This window comes from Labrus bergylta, chromosome 14 (genome assembly GCF_963930695.1).
Source record: "Labrus bergylta chromosome 14, fLabBer1.1, whole genome shotgun sequence".
In the NCBI taxonomy this organism is placed as follows: Eukaryota; Metazoa; Chordata; class Actinopteri; order Labriformes; family Labridae; genus Labrus; species Labrus bergylta.
This window is the reverse complement of record NC_089208.1, coordinates 12,237,085-12,256,993: the sequence shown is the minus strand read 5'-3', so window position 1 is coordinate 12,256,993 and position 19,909 is coordinate 12,237,085. Positions and strand designations below refer to the sequence as shown.

General features: G+C 39.3%; 2 protein-coding genes across 3 annotated transcripts; both read left to right on the top strand.

Moving 5' to 3' along the window:
* The first annotated feature begins 1,255 nt into the window (after nucleotides 1-1,255).
* camlg (calcium modulating ligand) lies at nucleotides 1,256-5,893 on the top strand. Of its 2 annotated transcripts, XM_020635486.3 has the most exons (5): nucleotides 1,256-1,398; nucleotides 1,507-1,651; nucleotides 2,216-2,682; nucleotides 3,081-3,146; nucleotides 4,016-5,893. In XM_020635486.3, the coding sequence occupies exons 1-5, from the start codon at nucleotides 1,393-1,395 to the stop codon at nucleotides 4,205-4,207; spliced, it is 876 nt and encodes a 291-aa protein (XP_020491142.1). In that variant the 5' UTR covers nucleotides 1,256-1,392; the 3' UTR covers nucleotides 4,208-5,893. The 2 variants fall into 2 exon arrangements, with proteins under 2 accessions (XP_020491142.1, XP_020491141.1); XM_020635485.3 differs by having other exon boundaries at nucleotides 1,342-1,651.
* Nucleotides 5,894-6,142: 249 nt separating this feature from the next.
* ddx46 (DEAD (Asp-Glu-Ala-Asp) box polypeptide 46) lies at nucleotides 6,143-19,773 on the top strand. The gene is made up of 23 exons (XM_020635554.3): nucleotides 6,143-6,292; nucleotides 6,572-6,736; nucleotides 7,469-7,591; nucleotides 7,866-7,953; nucleotides 8,049-8,217; nucleotides 8,431-8,672; nucleotides 9,131-9,241; nucleotides 9,483-9,648; nucleotides 10,052-10,172; nucleotides 10,413-10,588; nucleotides 10,951-11,072; nucleotides 11,411-11,489; nucleotides 12,632-12,714; nucleotides 14,112-14,276; nucleotides 14,479-14,641; nucleotides 15,115-15,308; nucleotides 16,391-16,528; nucleotides 16,966-17,115; nucleotides 17,343-17,570; nucleotides 18,328-18,546; nucleotides 18,755-18,899; nucleotides 18,992-19,065; nucleotides 19,260-19,773. Exons 1-23 carry the CDS (start codon nucleotides 6,276-6,278, stop codon nucleotides 19,305-19,307), a joined length of 3,186 nt encoding a protein of 1,061 aa, XP_020491210.1. The 5' UTR covers nucleotides 6,143-6,275; the 3' UTR covers nucleotides 19,308-19,773.
* The last annotated feature ends 136 nt before the right edge of the window (nucleotides 19,774-19,909 follow it).

Here is a 19,909-nt window from a genome sequence, read left to right as displayed (position 1 = left end):
GAAAAAGCAGATGTTAGATAAAAATAAAAAACTCCAACACTGATGCACAATTTAGGTTTCTTTAAACACCTTTGTTAAACCTTTTTTGGATTATTCGTTTTCAATGCTGCAAATTATATAAAAGTGTGATAGAAACAAAATTGTTATGCTAAATTCATGTAAGCGTCGTGGATGTGAAAGTACTTTTTTTCAAAATGCATTTTTATATTTTTTGTTGTATCACCATATCTGTATGAGATACGACATACACCTATTTACTATAGTTCATTCCTGATGGTGAAGAATGGCATTCTTCACATTTTGGCATTTTGTTTGCCAAAAGTACAAACGTGAAGTGAATTTGTAAAAAGTAATAACAGGCTGTGAATTCACCCTTTTTTCTTCTTTTTTTTATCAATATACTTTATTGAAATCATCATATATTGTGTTATATCATATTACAATGACCTCAGGAAAATGAGGAAGGTTCATCTGTGTAGTTTGTTTCTGTGAAAAGTCAAACAATGATAAGGAAGTACATAGGTGTTAATAAAGAAAGATTACATTGAAAATAAAGAAGACAAATAAAAAGAAAACAAAGGCAGAGATGTTAACAGAGCGTCAATCGACCAAATAAAAATCATTTTAGGCATTTAAACAGCCTAGTCTTTAAATAAAGTATGTAGTGTGTAGCTATCTTCTTGTAATAAGTTATACATTTTCTTCAGTTCTTCAAAAAAATTAGATTCATTATTCCATTTAATAGTATTATGGGGCAAAAAAAAAAAAGGTACAAATCATATTTTTTGTTGAAATTAGTTGAATAAATTTAGACAACCTAGGTGAAATGATCTACGAATTGATCGAATGATATTTGGAATAAAAAAGGATAGGCTACTACAACTACATTAAACTCTATAAAGCATTCTAAGGGAGACAAAGTTATTTCCCAAACAAAATGTTTTTAGTGCCTTGATAACAATTCATGTCCTAAAGTGTTGAACGCTTTATAAAAATCCAAAAAGAAAATCAAGCAATCAGGTTCAATGGAGTGGTCCAGCGAATCCAAAATAAGCCTAATGTTACAACTGAGTGTGAATAATAATCTCATTTAAACCTTTTCTTAGTTATCAAGCAAAGATTATATTAAAAAAAAATAATGCTACACAGTATCAAACGCTTTGTAGAAATCCAATGAGGGCATCAGCGTAGATCAGAGCAAACCAGCAAATAAAGAAAAAGTCAAATGCATTAATTTCCACATGAAGGTTGTAAGTAAAAGCCTGTTTGTGTTTGCCTTTCTCTTACAAATAGTAAAAAAAAAAAAAAACGCCTTAACTAGTGTCAAGCTCGATTGTGACGTCATCACCGCGCGTCCGTTCTCAGACAACGCTCAGTCATGTTTATGGTTTAATGCAGGTGGCTGGGCTTTTGTTTTGTCGACGCTCATCTGTTGAACTGCTCTTATTTTGGATTTCTTGAGGTATCGTTTGTAGTAAACGCTTATTTATTTGTTTCCACATGGAGTCCGGAGAGGCCCACGAGGAGAATGCAGCTTCTCTGTCAGCTGCGCAGAGGAGAGCCGAGATCCGGAGGAGGAAGCTGCTCCTGAATTCAGAGGATCGCATGAAAAGAATAGTGGGCTTCACCAAAAACGAGTCTGAATTAAACGGTATGATATGATAAGGACTGCAGTATACACCCTGGGGATCTGCCTTACTGCTGCTGTTTGAGCTGTAGTCAGCACATCTGCTTTCTTACTGCAGAAGTATTATCATTAAGGTATTTATATTCACTACCAGTGAATGGATGGGGTCATAGTTTATTAGACAATGGAGTAATTCTTAATACGGAAACGTCATGATTGTTAATATTTAGTGATTTCTTAGTCTTAAATATTGGCAACTAAAATATTTTGGTTGAAAGCAAAAAAAGGTTGGAGTGAGTCAAAAGATGAAGAGGAATCAGATGCTCTTCAATCAAAGGGGACTGAAGTCAAATAGCTCATAAATAAATGACTGTCCTGATAAGTTCGTCGTGAAGAAAGGGAGTCTGTAGATGGGTTTACACGTTTGCCTTTCTTTCACAATGAACTTATTTAGTAGCTAAAATATTTATGGATCAGTCTCTCTAAATAAACTAGCACATTAGAAATGCCTTGTTGAAATCTAGAGACGATAGATGGGATGATTCACTTTTCTTAAAACAAACAAAAGTGTGTTGCTCACATCCTCAGCTGCAGCATCTCGGCGCCCCACAGAGCCCCGCTTTCACCTGGATCTCGACAGGACGGAGCCATGGTCCTCACCTTCATCTTCGTCGAGACCGTCCCCTTTCTTGCCAGAAGCTTCAGCAGGTGTTGGCAGCCGTTCCCACAGTGCCACCCCGGAGAGGAGGGGCTCACCCCTGCCAGGCTGCAACGAGTCACACACGGGCTCCCTGGATGATGACATTGGGGGGATCCGACAGAGGCCGAGGGGAGAGCTGGCGTCGGACGACATCAGTAACTCCCCCCGGCGAGGCCTTCAGAAGTACCTGTCCCGTTTCGACGATGCCATGAAACTGCGAGGTCAGCTGGCCAATGAGAAGCCGGCCCAGGATGGCGAGTCTGAGTCTGAGGAGTTTGATCCCTTCGTAGTCTTTAGGCTCATTGGCAGCATCCTCCTCGCTGTTTTTGTCAGAGTTTCTGTCTGCAAGTATCTGGTAAGTCTGCTGGGATTAGTCATTCATGGGAATAGAAAAGATAACTCACATGGTCTAAATATAATCTGTGTTTGGAATCATCCAAGAAGGAAATAGATCATTAACATCTGTAATGTTTTTTATAATATGACACAGTTGTAAAAATGTGATGATATATCTTTTTCTTTTGTGACTCTTGGTAGTAAGCATTAAGCACTGGAAGAAAAAAGAAATGAGTTTGTCTCCTTTCCTAACACGAAGCTTACTAACAAGATAGTAGTGAACGTTTGTGTACCTTTTAAAGACACCTGGTATTATCCCTCAGAGCGCTGATGAGCCTGTGGGCAATGAATGAAACTTACCATGTCATGATCTGTTATCTAAGTAATCATGTGAACCTCATCTTTTTTTCTTTCAAGTCAATATTTGCTCCATTCCTGACCCTCGAGCTGGCCTACATGGGGTTGTCCAAATACTTTCCAAAGGTGAGTTTACAGTACATTTTTTTTTAGTAAACTTTCCCCATTTAATTGATCATGTGGGCAAACATGATAAATGAATAAATAAGTCAATAAATAACTAACAGCTTTCTGGATGCAGACTGTCATATTTCAGACATAGTTACAGAGCAGTGATATTGACATGGTGTTTTTAATGCTCTGACTTCTTTGTATTATGGCTGACAGCCCAGTGTTAATATCCACCGCCTGTGTCGCCACTAGCCTCCCACAATGAATATCATAGAACTTTCATGCAACCTGAAGGGTGGCACAGGGTTGTCTTTTATTATTATGTAAAAAAAAAAAATCATTGAAATGCGAGAACAGATGAACTGCATATGTCTTTAAGGTAAACAGTAAATATACATAGACATACACTAAATACATATACACAATACATATTATACTGTTTTTTGTGTACCATAAAACTAGTATGAAAGGGTTAGTCCAACAGCAGAGAAAGAATTGAAATAATTTTCATAGCTCCCAATGGGAATAATAGTTGGAAATCAGGTTTATTTGCTCTCCCTCTCTGAGAGTTAGTTAAAAATATAGAATCGAGTATTGTATGTCTCAGGGATCAGATTGAACTTTGGACAGAATGAGAATGAATACACTATTCCCACTTTCAATTTATGTCATTTATCAAGAGCAAGTGTATATATTCATTCCCCCTCTACAACTGCTCCTAAAGATTTGCTTCTTTTGTCTTTCAGTTCAATTGTGACATCTTAATTTTGAATTAATTAACTTAAAAGTAAAAAAAAATTCAAGTGAAAAGAAATCAAATCAGATGAATAAGAATATAATCATTAGTTGCTGCTATGCATTATAGTTGTACTTTGTACCTCCAGGTGGAGAAGAAGGCTCAGACCACAGTACTGACTGCTGCCCTGTTGCTGTCCGGTATCCCTGCTGAAGTCATCAACCGCTCCATGGACACTTACAGGAGGATGGGAGACGTCTTTGCCGACCTCTGCGTTTACTTCTTCACCTTCATAATCTCACATGAGATCCTGCTTCTTATAGGCTCAGAGACTCCCTGATGGACTAGAAGGATCTCAGTAGCCCAGCCTCTTCCTTAATTTCCTTCTGTCTCCCATCGCAACAAGTTATGGTCATTTAAGTGGGCTGATGTGAGCTTGTTGTTGACAGTCTGAAAATGAGTCTTCGCTGCTGTGTAATAAGGGCACTATGTCAGATGGACGAGTGCTAATTAATCAGGATTCTGATAAGGCTACGCTACATGTGATTGTAAAAAGAAAACCTGGTTTTTGTTACAGATTTCAAATTCATTCTTGTTGTGAACCAAACCTGAAAAACAGACATGTTTGTGTTTGCTTGCGTGACAAACATGCAGTGGCATTTCTCATGCAAGGTTTCATTAATTTGTCAGATTTAGCGATGAAATAGTCAATGTAATATTCGAGAAAGGACAAAAGTACATTTCATCACTCAACACTTACAAGCTGGTCAGCAGCTGACGGGACAAAGGACAGTGAAATTTCATAGGGACATGTGTATGATAACCTAGTAGCTACAGTTGCTAACATTAGCATTTGACAAATAGCTGATAAGCAAAAGAGTTTATGATATTGTTTCACAATATGATTGGAATGTGTGTTTTACTTCCATCCTTAAATACATGCGACCAAACTGTTAGTTTGCACTTTATTAAAATCTATATGAAGCTTTGCCATCATATTGTGTAACACTATCAGTGTGTAACGTTTGCTAATAATGGTTGAATGCTAACATAAGCTCATCCAACGGCAGCTTATAAGTAATAAATGTGCTATTTAATTTTGAAGTACCAAATACATCTCTGGGTTTTGACTATTCCTTGTCTTTAATTGGAGACAGAAATATTAGGAGGTTAAAGAAACTGGTCAGACTTGCTATGTTCATTCTACTTGCAGCCTTAAACACAGAAGATAAGCATTTGAGTCGTTCAAGTTAGGGTTGGCTTTTTTTTGTTTTATTATGAAGCTTGTCTGACAGAGCAGCGATAAATAAGGTTGAGGGAACTGAGGTAGGATCAATATATCAGAAACATAAACTCTCCTCTTATCGATTGATATGAATGTTGTGTTTGTGCTTCAAGTTCTATTTTCTATAGTCAGCATTTGTTACAAACAAGCTCTCTTCCTTCATTTAGGTTGTGGAGTCGCAAAAAGCATTTATCCCTTGATGTGGAGTGTATTATTTTGCACGAAGATGAGCTGAAAACCCAGTCAATTTCATACAGAACTTTACATACTGAAGTCAGTTATTGACTGGAATGCTTGGGTTAAACTGGAAAGCACTGTCTATGTAAATTATTATAAGGCAGAGGGAGTGTGTATGCGTATTTGTGAAGAGTAATTCTAGTGAAGTGACCTGCTATAGTTTGTTCAGCCTTTGTCATTCATTATTTATATCTATACTCTCTACTTCTGTGCTGGAATGTCTCTCTTCATACTTCAAAATATCATCCAAATTAATTTATTTGATGTGAATATGGTTTTCCTCATCCATGAATTGGTGTGGTTTATGACTTGTCTGACCTTCTTGATTGTTTTTTGACAATGTTTGCAGAATACCTGTTTTAACGGCTCCTGCAGTCCCTTACGTATTTCATCTTAGGTACAAAACTGAGTGTTGACATGATATTTACAGTATCTGCTTATAAACATAAACAGGAATAATAAACTGACAAGTCATACCAAATAAATAGTACTTGTGTAAGTATATCCTACCTTGTTTTGCCTCTCAATTTCTATTTATATAATTTTAGTTTGTAAGTTTATTTAACAGCATGAAAGGGTTTGTTAGAAACAATGAAGGAAATACTTAAGCAATACTTGCATACTGCTCAACTCTTGTAACCTTTCACAGAGGTTTCTAATGTGTTTTCTGTTTTTTATTTTTGTGAAAAATTGGCCTCGGTAAATTATATTGAAAAGTTGCAATTCCGACCTCCCGCCGCGGGGTGGCGCACTGCGCTGTTTCACGTCTGAGCTTGTAAACTGAACTGTCGCAGTTTTCTCAGCTGCAGGTTCAGGACACAAACAAGAGCTGCTACTATCTGCGAACTCATTTAACTCTTCACAAGACTTTACCTCGTGGAAAGCAATGGGACGCGAGTCAAGGTATTTCAGAATGATAAAAACATATCGGTGTTTTTTTTTGTTTTGTTATGCTCGGTTATCATGATCAACTCGTGGACGCTAAGCCGGCTAATTTGAAGTAGCATGCTAGCTACGACATGAGTGTGGAGCACAGCAGCAAACATAGCGTGACGCTGGGTACACGGTCTCGTGATTTAGTTGTTTAATGCGAATCGCAGATTTATATATGTAGGTTTCCTTTGACAACAATCCAGCTAACTTTCATCTGACGTGAATATTATGCTTCCCCCCCCACATCAGACACTACAGGAAACGCTCTACATCTCGGGGTCGATCAGGTAGCCGATCGAAGAGTCGTTCCCCGGAAAAACGCTCCAAGAAGGACGACCGGGACCGAAACAGGAGGGAGCGCTCCCGGAGCCGGGAACGCCGCAGGTCCCGGTCCAGAGATAGGAAACGAGTCAGGTGAGTGTGAATGTCTTGTTTACTTACTGAAGTGTAGGGGTTGATGACATGAAAGACCACAATGTATTAGAAAAGTGAAAGAAGACAACTAAATGATGAGGCTCGTTGTGGCTTTGACAATATACAGAAGTCACCAGGCTTTCAATTTGAGTGTGTCGGGGGAACTCAAGTGGGCTGACATTGACTTCAAATCTGTTTCACTTCACATAAGAATCACAATATTATTTTTTTTTAAATGTGTTTTCACAATAATGAATAACTTGTTGTTTGCATATGCTTAAAATCCATTAGTAGAGATCACCTGACATCAAGAACCTAACAAACATTAAACAAAAGGAGTGTCACAACCTGGCTTAACAGAGCAGTGACAAAAGAGGGAGACCACACATAGTTGGCAACATTATTCAAAGAAGTTTAATTAAATTATTAAACTAAACAGTGTTAGACCTGTGAAGAGGTCTGTCTGTGGATAAATGAGTATCACACTCAAACAAATGTTAACAGCAGTATGCAGGAGAGAAGAGAGCGAGTAGATTGAGCAGGTCTGCTTTGTAGACTCCCAAACCAGCCAGCTCAGGTGTGTTGCGTTAGAGTCCTCCCTGACTCCACCCACATCTACCTGCAACAAGGAGAACACAGCCAGCAAAGGGAGACAAACAGGGAGAGGCCAACCTTGAGGCCGTCACAGGAGTCGGTGTTGCCTTCCTCTCACCTGATACTTTTTCTGTCCAGGCGCTCCAGAAGCAGAGACAGAAGAAGGTCCAGGAGCCGAGAGAGGAGGAGGTCGGGCAGCAGGAGTCGAGCCAGGAGGTCCCGATCTGCCACCCCCAGCAAGGGCAGGAGACCAGATGAAAAGTGAGGCTAATGAGAAAAAATATCATAACCAAAACCTCTGCAGTCATCAAGTGTCATTTAGTAACACTTACTACAGTTTATTTTTCTGTGCATATTTCTTTTAGCAGCAGAGAAATTACATGTTAAGCAAAGTCCGCGAATACGGATATTTTGAACAGAACGTACAACCTTTAAGATTACTTAGCAGCACATTGTTCCAAAGGAGCTTTACCATTATTTTTTTTAACCTTAAACCAACCTAACAGGAGTTTTCTTTTCCTACTCTTCCCTAAAGGTCAAGGAGCAAAGAGAAGGACAGCGTTGATCCTTTATCCGACAAAAAAAAGATAAAAGAGGAGAAAGAGGATGAGAAGGTTGAGGATGTAAGTTCTGTTGATTACGTTCTTGCAACTCCTAAAACTTCCAACACCTGTAAAGGTGAGAACATATTTATCATCTCGTCTCTGTGTCCAAGCAGCAAGACTTTGACCAGAACAAGCTGGAGGAGGAGATGAGGAAGAGGAAGGAGCGTGTGGAGAAATGGAGGGAAGAGCAGAGGAAGAAGGCAATCGAAAACATTGGAGAGATTAAAAAAGAACTTGAGGAGATGAAGCAGGGCAAGAAGTGGAGTCTGGAGGATGATGATGGTGAGAAAGCACTGATTGACAGTTAATTTAAAATTAGTATAAATATCCTAAACAACCGTGGAAAACAAAATCTAGCATTATGAACCATATCCAGCAAATGTTTGTTATTAAAGCTTGATATACAATTCAAATCAAGTTTGAATTGATTCATAGTTTTCACAACTAGTACATCAATTGTCCTGTGCAGTGTTAACAGTTGACTCTTCATTTCAGATGATGATGAGGATGCTTCAGCTCCAATGGATGCTGACGACGATGAAGATGGGGAGGGGAAGAGTGAGATTAAGGAGAGGGATATGAAGGAGGAGCTGTTAGATGAGGGAGAGAAGGAGGAGACTCCCATGGAGCAGCTAGCCGAGGAGGATGACGACATCGACCCTCTGGACGCCTACATGGAGGAGGTGAAGCAGGAGGTGAAGAAGTTCAACATGGGGGGTGTGAAAGGAAATGATAAGGTAAGTGTGAGAGGACAAAATACTGCATCACTGTAGTTTGATAATGTCATGGTATGTTAGGCTTATGAAGCATTATTCTGAAACCATGCTTCTCCTCCTGCGGTCAAAAGCTTCTGCTAATTGTTAAAGTAGCTTACGTTGTATTAGCATCATTGATTGGGAACTAAGTAAAAGTGACCTCCTCCTGTCAGGAGGGAAAAGTACAGCAAAATATGCAAAAAATATATTTGTAATGTGTTGTAGTGCAGGGTTGCTAAAGTCCCATTACATTTCATATGGAAGGTCATTTCTTATCCACACTGTTAGCTCTCGCATTAGCTGTACAAACTGTGTTTATTGTCCTCTGCCGTTGTCAAAGTCTGTTTGTCCTTGAGTCTTGGACGAGTTAAAATAACGTCTTTGTTGTTGTTTTTTTATAGTTTTGAAAAATCTAAACTTTAATTTGATATTTTCATCAGAAAGGAGCAATGATGGTAACCAAAGTGGTGACCGTTGTTAAAACCAAGAAAGGACCTCACACCCACAAAAAGAAGGGAGAGCTGATGGAGAATGACCAGGATGCTATGGAAGTGAGTTCTTTTTCCTTTATTAAACCATCATCGTTGTTTTGTTTTTGAAGAAGGTGATGCATTTATTTCTTCAGCTCTGATGGCTTGAATTTAAAAAATGTTTCCCGTATATCCTCTGTCATCTTCAGAGGATAGTACAATTCTGTACTAATCAAATGGTTTCCCAGTTTCTTTTTTTTTTTTTCTTCATAAAGTTTCTCTTGAGGGAACACGCTGCTAACTATCCAATTGTGTTTGACAGTACTCGTCAGAGGAGGAGGAGGTGGATCTGCAAACAGCACTGACAGGCTTTCAGACCAAACAGAGGAAGATCCTGGAGCCTGTCGACCACGGGAAGATCCAGTACGAGTCATATCGTAAAAACTTCTACGTGGAGGTCCCTGAGCTCGCCAGGATGACTCAGGATGGTACGTAAACGAATCACATGGAAATGGGATTCCAGTGTTTTTATTCATTATCTCAAAATGTTATAAATAAAATCTTGCCTCCAAACAGGTATGACTTGAATTGTTAGGCTGCACATCATGTAACAGCTGTGTTGCATTGATATATATATATATATATAAAACACATCCATACAAAATACTGTCAGTCTTTATAATGATTTATTTATTTATTTTGACTTGTATGACACCACAACAAACATTAAAGAGCAGTTCCAGCAGTTCAAATACTGAATTCTTTCAGCACAAGCTGGAAATGTACTGCTGGAAAAAAACATGGATGTCTTGTTAGTTAAGTACAATGGTTAATATAAATCTTTACTACCCATTTCACATTTCCCTGTTTCTCTGGTTTGGATCAATACAGATGTGAATGCGTACAGACTGGAACTGGAAGGCATTATTGTTAAAGGGAAGGGCTGTCCTAAACCCATCAAGACCTGGGTGCAGTGTGGTGTGTCCATGAAGATCCTCAGTGCTCTAAAGAGGTGAGTCTGACTGCTGGTGTGGTGGACCAGGAAACATTTGGGGGCTATTCAAACAAACTAGCAAAGATATTAGTAAGAAGTATTTACCAGGTTTGTAAGAATCATTCCCATTCTTTAAGGGCCGCCCTTTGAAAACACCTACAGCATTTTCACATTATCAGGCCAGTATGAATGATTATCTGTATTGTATATAACACTTGACTCTTTCTGAACATTAACAAATGCATCACATGTACCCAGGCACGGCTATGAAAAGCCCACGCCCATCCAGGCCCAGGCCATCCCTGCCGTCATGTCAGGCAGAGACCTCATTGGCATCGCTAAGACCGGCAGCGGGAAAACCATAGCCTTCCTGTTGCCCATGTTCCGACACATCATGGACCAGAGGCCCCTGGAGGAGTCCGAGGGACCCATCTGTAAGGATTTATACCTGCTTTGGCTTCTAGCGACTACCCAAATGTTTCCCATTTCTATACAACTGAAAGATATTTAAAAAATCTAGGTTTCAAGAAATGGGTCAAGACTCAAATGTTGATCAAACCAGGACTAAATAAAACATTTATAAAATATAAAGTGGGGTAAAAAAAAAAAAGAAAAAAAAAGCTTGCTGTTCTATTTCTTCAACAATTTTAATTTCTTTAATCACCCACTCTTTAAGTAATTGAGCAGCAAATATTTTAAGCAATACTTTGAGAAATACTGTGAAAATGTGAGTGCCCAACAAAGTCAAGGATAACGCATTTTCTCTTCTCATCCCGTGTCCCTCCCTCTCCCACAGCTGTAATCATGACTCCCACCAGAGAGCTGGCTCTGCAGATCACCAAGGAGTGTAAGAAGTTCTCCAAACCACTGGGACTCAGGGTGGTCTGTGTTTATGGAGGCACAGGTATCAGCGAACAGGTGAACACACACACTCATTCTTGCTGTGTATTTAATTTTCCTCAGGGCTGTAATTGTCTTCATCATATCAACTTCATGTTCCTTGTGCATGTCCTTATTTTGCTTCTTCCTTATTTTCTGAAAGTAACAATAGTTCATCACATATTTAATTACCCCTGTGTTTAGATATCTAAGAAACTGACCTTAAAAGATCTAGTAAATGGACTGCACTTAAATATCACTGCAGATTTTAACAAGGAAAGTCAAATGAAAAATAAATCAGTCTGTTCGTTCCACAGTTCTGTTATTATTTTGACCTTTGAATGTTGCACTAACTATCTGTTGTTGTTGGCTGGCAGATTGCTGAGCTGAAGAGAGGAGCTGAGATCATTGTGTGCACACCTGGAAGAATGATCGACATGTTGGGTGCCAACAGCGGTGAGTTCTCACACCTTGACCCTCTCCCTCTCTTTATTCTCAGAGTAGAATCATTCAAACGTACTTTCTTGATGCCCTGTAGGCCTTTTGTTGATGACCTTGCATGGGATGAATGTAACATTATGATAAAGAACAAAATGAACCAAGCCAGTGCCACTTACTAAACTGTCAACATTATTTGACCACCTTTGGGATCAGTCAAATCTACAAGACACGTTCCTGAAGAACAGGAGAAGTGCAGGTAGGTGGACCTGGTGCTGCCTCCGTGGTTCCTCAAACTCTAAGCCGGAGAGGATCAAAATGTGATGAATGTATTTTAACATGAGTCTGTCAGGATCTGTCATTTCTTATAGTAAGTGAACAAGCTTGCATGCAGGGTTCTACCAGTGTTGTAACAATAGACATACTCTCATGAATTAATGTAAACTGCTTAGAAAAAAACAAAAGGCACACAGGTTTATCTTGTATCCGAGGCACATCATGCTATTTTCCTGCTATTCTCACACATCAAGCTTCTTCTTTCTTTTCTGATTGTTTTTTTATTTCAAGCTTGTGTTGTCTCTTGGAAAAATAAACCTCCCAGTAGTGTCATGTAAGCTTCTGAGCATTTGCATAACAAAGTGAAGAATAATTCAAATCTGTTTATGTTATCAGGGTAATGTTTGACTAGCCTTTTTGTTCTGCATTCTGCAAATATTTCATGAACAGTTTTTTTTTTTTTTTTTAAAGAAGGGGTTTTTGTTGTTTCCACACATGCGCGGTAATCTGTAATATGTTTCCCTTGTAGGTCAAAAGGCGCTTGGTCAGATAATGCTTGATGGGCCTCCATCTCTTGTATGTTATCTTGAGGCTCTTTTCTGACTTTTACAGGTCCCTCATGCCCCTGAGATGGTACGCAAGAGCTGAGATAACAAAAAAAAAAACACACATTTTAAAGTATAAATTCAAATGAAACCCTGGCCAGTTGAAAGTAGTTCTCAGAAGACTGTGCACAAGTCAGGAAGCCTTGTTTTTATCAAGTAATACAAACTGGTTGTAAAACAGTTCTTTGTGGTTGGTAGATTAATTTCATGATTTTTGAAGAAAGCAGGATGCGACTTTTCTTGACGTTTCTTCTCATGCTCCTCTCCCTTGGTGTTAAGGTCGAGTCACTAACCTGCGCCGAGCTACGTATGTGGTGTTGGATGAAGCAGACAGGATGTTTGACATGGGCTTCGAGCCACAGGTAGGTGTCACCCTGATTTTTACGAAAGCATACACACTTTGGCATACGTACTTTTGGATACCTAATTTCACTGTTTCTGATTCTTTTTTTTTTGCTATATGTGGTGGATGAAGTACCTGAAAGCCATACAGATACCATACCAAAAACTGACTTGAGTAGAAGTGAAAGTCATCTAGTTAAGGCTGTCAAACAATCACCTTTTTTAAATCGTGATGAAACACAAAATGTAAATAGTTAATCGCAATTAATCACATGTTTAAAATTCCATTACTTCTTATTTAGAAATACATATTGTTTGGCTTTTTTGTTCTGTCTTAAGCAGAGAGTACATTACTTGCTGTTGAATTCAACCCTGCTTTTATTTTGAAATAAAGTAAGGACCTTCTGGTTGAAGGTTACGACATTAACTTAACCACAGAAAAAGAAACCTTTTTCTGTATGAAAACAACCAAAGGGAGTGGTAATTAAGTCAAATGTTTGATGTCATAAGGTGGATATTACCTTTGACTCGTGAGCTGAGCTGTCTTTAAAACGTTTTTAAAGTGAAATGAGACATTCAAAGATGCAGAAGAGTCGGTTTTTTTCCATCACTGACTACAGGGAGACACTGCTGAGGCTTATCCATGGTGTGTCTGAAGGGACAAAATAAAAAAAGATAAAATAATGCATTCAGACCTTAATTAATTGTGATTAACAAGCTGACAGCCCTCATTCTAATATTACCTAAATTAAAATATCTTGGATTGTTTTCTACTGAAGTGATATAGATACAAATGAAAGTGAATAATATTTTTAAAAGTTAAACCACAAAAAATGGAATCACTTATAGAAACAAAATGTCTTAACATTGACTCCCCTTTAGTGGAAATCTATTTTTTTCACCATGTTAATGTTTCCATTTAGTCTGAGATGGTTTTAGTCATTTGGAGGCCGTATGTAAATACCAATATTCAGACTTTGCGCATTTTGCTTAAAGCAATCCTAGCTTGTGAACAAAACTTCTTTTGAGGCATCTCATTTCAGTGTGTGAAGCCACAAACCCACAGGACAGACCGAGGTGTGAATTATAAATGAACACATACACAGACACACCAGTACTTGCTCATTTCCTCTCAGAAGAGTAACAGCATAGCTCAACGTCACCCCAGTCTCTTCAGGGATAATCAACCATTATGTTGATTTCTTTTTATACACTCTGGGCAATTTATTCAGTCATTGAAAATAATACGACACGTGTACCTCTCATTTCATGCACATCATTTAATATTTAGAGATTCGAGTTGGAGAAGAAGTGACCGTAAACCCGTTTATTCCCGCGGCCAAGTAACGCAGAAACACAACAGCCAAGTAGAAAAGTCACTAACCTTGTGGTTTTCACACATGGTTCCTCCTCTCAGGTGATGCGTATTGTGGACAATGTGCGTCCAGATCGTCAGACGGTCATGTTTTCAGCCACCTTCCCCAGAGCCATGGAGGCACTGGCTCGTAGGATCCTGGCAAAGCCTATTGAGGTCCAGGTGGGAGGCCGCAGTGTCGTCTGCTCGGATGTGGAACAGCACGTGGTAAATTAAATCTTTCACACATCAACTTGATATAATTTAGTCATTCAAAGGGTTTCTGTGTAACTTGACAGACTCTTAATTCAGAATTGCCCGTACTTTACTTTAACATCTAAAAGACTTTTTTCAAATTCATTAGTCCAAATTAGACTTTTCATATCTAATTATTTCCTCCTCTCCTTTTCCTTTGCATTTGTCTTTGTAGTTGGTAATTGGCGAGGACAAAAAGTTCCTGAAGCTGCTGGAGATTCTGGGCCACTACCAGGAGAAGGGCTCTGTCATCATCTTCGTGGACAAACAGGAGCATGCAGACGCACTGCTCAAAGACCTGATGAAAGCCTCATATCCATGCATGTCACTGCACGGAGGTAAGAGCTCACATGGGTTACACAGATAAAATGTAGATGACGCTTCATATCTGCATGGTGAACTGCAGAATCAGAGTCGGCTCTTTATTTAGCTTTTTTGAGCTCGTTTGACCTGAAAAAAGCTAGAATGTAATGCTGTCGTGAAGAGCAACAGATATTTTGTAACTTGTGCTTTTGGCGAGTATTCTTACAATTTCCTTCTATATAAGGAACCTAAAATCAATATTTTACATTGAAATGTTTCATCTATAGTGCCATTTTTTTGTCTATTGACAGCCAATAGGGTCACTTTGTACTTTTATAACATCTCAAGTGTAAATGTTTTCAGTGAAAATACTAAAGATTCAAAGGTATTAAAATCATTCTGTATCACATGCTCTTATTCCTGCCTCAGCTCCTAACCTCTTTAAAAAGCTGTTAGCTGTGACTGCTCTTTAACCTGGATGTGTTCGCCTTTCCTTCTGTCTTCTCAGGAATCGATCAGTACGACAGAGACAGCATCATCAATGACTTTAAGAATGGAGCTTGTCGCCTGATGGTGGCCACCTCAGTGGCAGCCAGAGGCCTGGATGTCAAGCAGCTGATCCTGGTTGTCAACTACAACTGTCCCAACCACTACGAGGACTACGTGCATAGGGCGGGACGCACAGGCCGAGCAGGCAACAAGGTGAACAACCTACAGCTGAAATGATGTTGTGGTTTAGTGTCTGAGCTGACTGAGATGGTTGATTTATATTTATTAATCAACCTTTTGTTTAACCAGGAAAACCTCACTGAGATTTCAAATCTCTTTTTCAAAAGTGTCTTGGACAAGACAGGCAGCAGCACAGTGAACATAGTTACTGACAAACAACAAGCAGTCATGCATGCAACCATACTACAAGATAATTAGTTAACACAAAACAAGATATTAAAACCGCAAATATTTGTCAATTTCCTACAGTAATGAATATATCAGAACATCGAAAGCTAGGTTTGTCTGCCTCCAAGTCATTTAACGTCCTCTTAAAAGTATCTAACAAGACCAGCTCATAAAGTTTCAGCTCTTTTTGTAAGTCGTTCCAAGTCAATGGAGCAGAAACTTAAAGACTTTTTTTCCCAAATTCAGTTCTGACCTTTGGAACAGACGGTAAGAAAAGATCCTGGGACCAGGGGCGCGCTGGTGGCGCAATGGTTAGGGCGCGCGTCCCATGTATTGAGACTCTTGTCTCGAGCGGTAGGCCCGGATTCGCTTCCACCCGTGGCCCCTTTCCGCATGTTATTCCCCGCTCTCTCTCCCTGGTTTCCGACTCTATCCACTGTCCTCTCTCTGCATTAAAGGCATGAAAAGCCCAAAATAAATCTTTAAAAAAAAAATTTAAAAAAAAGATCCTGGGACCGAAGATTGTAATTTCCTGTGTTCCTCTGTGTGATGTAGGTCAAAAGGTATGAGAGAAGCAGCCCTAAAATAGACTAAAATGGACAAAGAAGACACATGCCTACAACAAATAATGACAAGTGAAAAAAAATGACAAGGGCTATAAAATTGGTGATAAACTTCAAAGCTCCATGATATAGTGTTCAGAGCATGTAAGCTCTCAGAAGAAGGTGTGCATGTGTAACACATCATCGTATTCCAGCACTGACAGAGAAGTGGCAGCAGTACCTTTTTGGACTCTAAAGATGGATGGATAAATCAAAGCATTTGATTCTGAAATAAAAACCCACTTATAGTTTCTATATTTACATGCTCTCTGTTGTGTCTTCCAGGGCTTCGCCTACACCTTCATCACAGAGGATCAGGTTCGTTACGCTGGTGATATCATCAAAGCGTTGGAGCTGTCTGGCTCCCCTGTCCCGCCTGAACTGGAGCAGCTTTGGGCCTCCTTCAAAGACCAGCAGAAAGCGGTAAGATCAGGTTTTACAGCGTGTGCTCATCAGATATTCAAACATGATATTTTCATGGATGTCATTACCCGGAATTTTATGTTTCGGGAATGCTGGAAAGGGAAGCGGTTACCTGACTTAAAAGTTGCCTTCCAGTTTGTTGGCCAAGTCAGATGTCTCTACCTTTTTATAGTCATAGATCCCATTTATCTTTCACTCATTATCCATTCATTACTTCCATTTTGTTGTTGATGATTGCCTAAAATGCTTAAGTCATTATCTTAAAATAATCACAGATGTTTTTAATTAGCTGTGTCTCAATTAGTAGACCTTTATTATCAATAAACCTTATTAACAACATCCTTGCACTGCTTTTGGAATGATCCATGGGAAATTAATTTGTATGGTTGTCCTTTGTTTTTCTCTTGCTCTTCCTGGCCCTCACTTTCATCTGGCAGGAAGGAAAGACCATTAAGAGCAGCAGTGGCTTCTCTGGGAAAGGCTTCAAGTTTGACGAGACGGAGCATGCCTTAGCTAATGAGAGAAAGAAGCTGCAGAAAGCTGCTCTAGGACTGCAGGACTCTGATGATGAGGATGGAGCTCTGGATGTGAGTAACGATTACATTGATTTCTTTATTCCATGAATTTTAAAAAGTTCATTAAAATGGCAAACATTTTGTTGGATTTGACACATCAATCAACATTTTCTAAACGTTATTTAGGAAGGTTTACTTGTTGTCGCCTTTCCCTGTACTGGAGTCCACAGCTACATTATCACACTAATGAATCCAGTGTCTTTGTTCACACCTGTCTCATCTCTTCCCCTCTTACTCAGATTGAGGAGCAAATCGAGAGCATGTTCAACTCCAAGAAGAGAGTGAAGGATATGTCTGCACCCGGGGCAGCCGCCGGCGCTCCAGGAGTAGCTGCAACCACATCAGCTGTCCCTGGAGGGCTGCCGGGTCTCGGACCCACATCTGCCGGAAACATCCAGAAACTGGAGATGGCCAAGAGGCTGGCACTGAAGATCAATGCTCAGAAGAACCTGGGTGCCGAGGCTCAGGTAGGCCAAACACAGATGAAGTTATGTGTTCATGTTCCCTGCAACATGTGGAATGCCAGAGAAAAGATGATGATATGCCTTCATCTCTGAACATTAGATTTGTTCACAAAGTGAACCTTTACTCAGTTTCCGCATCAGCGTTTAGGCTCTTGATAAGGGCCTGGCTGGTATTTATTTGAACTACTATCCATGCAAATCATGTTTACTCACTTGCATGTGCAAAATCTACCGTGCCCTTCGTAACACATCATGTTTTTAAGGTGCATGATTTTTATTTTTATTTTTTTTACCTCTAAAGTGTCAGGGTGGGCTGTCTGCTATTCTTCAAAATATACAAACTCATGAATTCAACTAGGAGACACTGAATGAAGCTGATTTCTCTTTTAAATAAGTAACATACTGGGTAAATAAACAATTTAAAAAACATCAAAATTATCTCCACTTGTCATGGTTTTGTAGACTTACCAAGTTAGGTTGTTTTACTGTTTCAACATTCAAACCTGACTAAATTCTGAGTTAGGTGCTTCTGTGGAGACAAAAAAATCAATATTAAGAGTCTTTAATAAATTAATGTCTCCAGCTGGAAATGTCTCTCCTGTTGCAGCTTTCATCAGCTTCTTCTCTGACATGCATTGTAGCTTTTGCTTTCTTTATGCATTACGTCGTCATTTTTGGATGTTTTTTTTTTTTTTAAGCAATAACAGTTTCCTCTTCATCGACCAATTACAGTCAAACCTATCTTTTTCATCTTGTTCAGGATGTGATGCAGCAAGCCACCAACGCCATCTTGCGAGGCGGCACCATCATGACACCCTCTGTGTCAGCGAAGACCATCGCAGAGCAGCTGGCGGAGAAAATCAACGCCAAGCTGAACTACACGCCTGTGGAGAAGCTGGAGGAGGAGCGGCAGGGGGCCGAGCCAGCCGAGACTGTCAAGAGATACGAAGAGGAGCTGGAGATCAATGACTTCCCTCAGGTCAGGATCAGTCTTATTTTACAACTCCTGGATTAAAAACTAAATAATACTTCTTTTCAACATTTAATGTCCATTACTAATTTAAAACGTGATGTCATGTTATATGAACAACAACTACAGTGAAGCAGGTGATGGCAAAGAGACAGGCTCCCTCTGACAGTGCTTCAAAAAATAACTTATAAAATGGTTTTCATTCTGATTTCTCCAGACGGCCAGGTGGAAGGTGACGTCTAAAGAAGCTCTGCAGAGGATTGGTGAATACTCTGAAGCTGCCATCACCATCAGAGGAACATATTTCCCTCCAGGCAAAGAGCCTAAAGAGGGGGAGCGCAAGATTTACCTGGCTATTGAAAGTATGTGTCAAAAAGTAGTAGTAGTATTGACTACCTTTTGACTCGTGTGACTTCATATAACGTTTCCTGTTTACTTGTGCTTGATGCTTTAGGTGCAAATGAACTGGCTGTGCAGAAAGCCAAAACAGAGATTACACGGCTGATCAAGGAAGAACTCATCAGACTAGTAAGTATCTTCTTTGACTTTATACACCAAGCAGTACTGGAAATCCAGCTCATATCAGGGAAAATACCAAACCTGATCCAGTCGTTTTGTAGCAGTAGGTTTTTACAGCCAGAAATATGAGTTTGCAAAAAAAAAATATCAATGAAAGATGTTGCTTATTGTTTTTTTTCTCCCTCCTTTCCCCCCTCCCCCAGCAAAATTCCTACCAACCAACGAGCAAAGGCCGGTACAAAGTGTTGTAGAGGAGGAATCAAGGCCCAATGGAAGTTTCCATTGTTGGAAAGCCCATTGCTCAACAGTCTCCTGTCGTCTCTCCACTGGCATCAAATTGGTTTCAGGATATTTTAGTCTATATTTTTATAATGTTCCCTTCAATTACACAAGTGAAGTTTCTCTGTTTTTCCTAAGTTTATTCTGTTCTTTGCTTGACTTTCCTGTAATTTTATTCACATATTAAGTTTCAAAATGTTTGATGTTCATTTGACCTCCAGTGTCATTGAGCCACCACAATTACGCGCTGATTTATCTGTAACATGTTTTTAAATATTAGACATTTTCTTTCATGTTATTTTTTTTTTTTGGTTCAGATTTCCTCCTGTAAACATGAAGGAGCAACATACCAAAAATATTCTTTATTATAAAGAGATCTTCGATTGAAATATGTTTTTACTTTTCCTCACAATAAAAACATGTTGCTAAAGAAACGGACTTGATTTGTTTAGCTGTTTGTATATTCAAATAATGTAGCTGCTGTGTACCCTGACAGACTGTTTAAATAATTCAACAGTGTTCGTTTGTATATTATTCATCAGTGGTGAAAGTGCTGTTTGATAAACATTAAAAC

Excerpts from the sequence above, each read along its gene's own strand:
- camlg (XM_020635486.3), top strand. Across the intron at positions 1,652-2,215 it reads AAACGAGTCTGAATTAAACG|CTGCAGCATCTCGGCGCCCC; the intron begins GTATGATATGAT and ends TCACATCCTCAG. Across the intron at positions 2,683-3,080 it reads TTTCTGTCTGCAAGTATCTG|TCAATATTTGCTCCATTCCT; the intron begins GTAAGTCTGCTG and ends TTTTCTTTCAAG.
- ddx46 (XM_020635554.3), top strand. Across the intron at positions 9,242-9,482 it reads ATGACCAGGATGCTATGGAA|TACTCGTCAGAGGAGGAGGA; the intron begins GTGAGTTCTTTT and ends TGTGTTTGACAG. Across the intron at positions 17,571-18,327 it reads ACCTGGGTGCCGAGGCTCAG|GATGTGATGCAGCAAGCCAC; the intron begins GTAGGCCAAACA and ends CATCTTGTTCAG.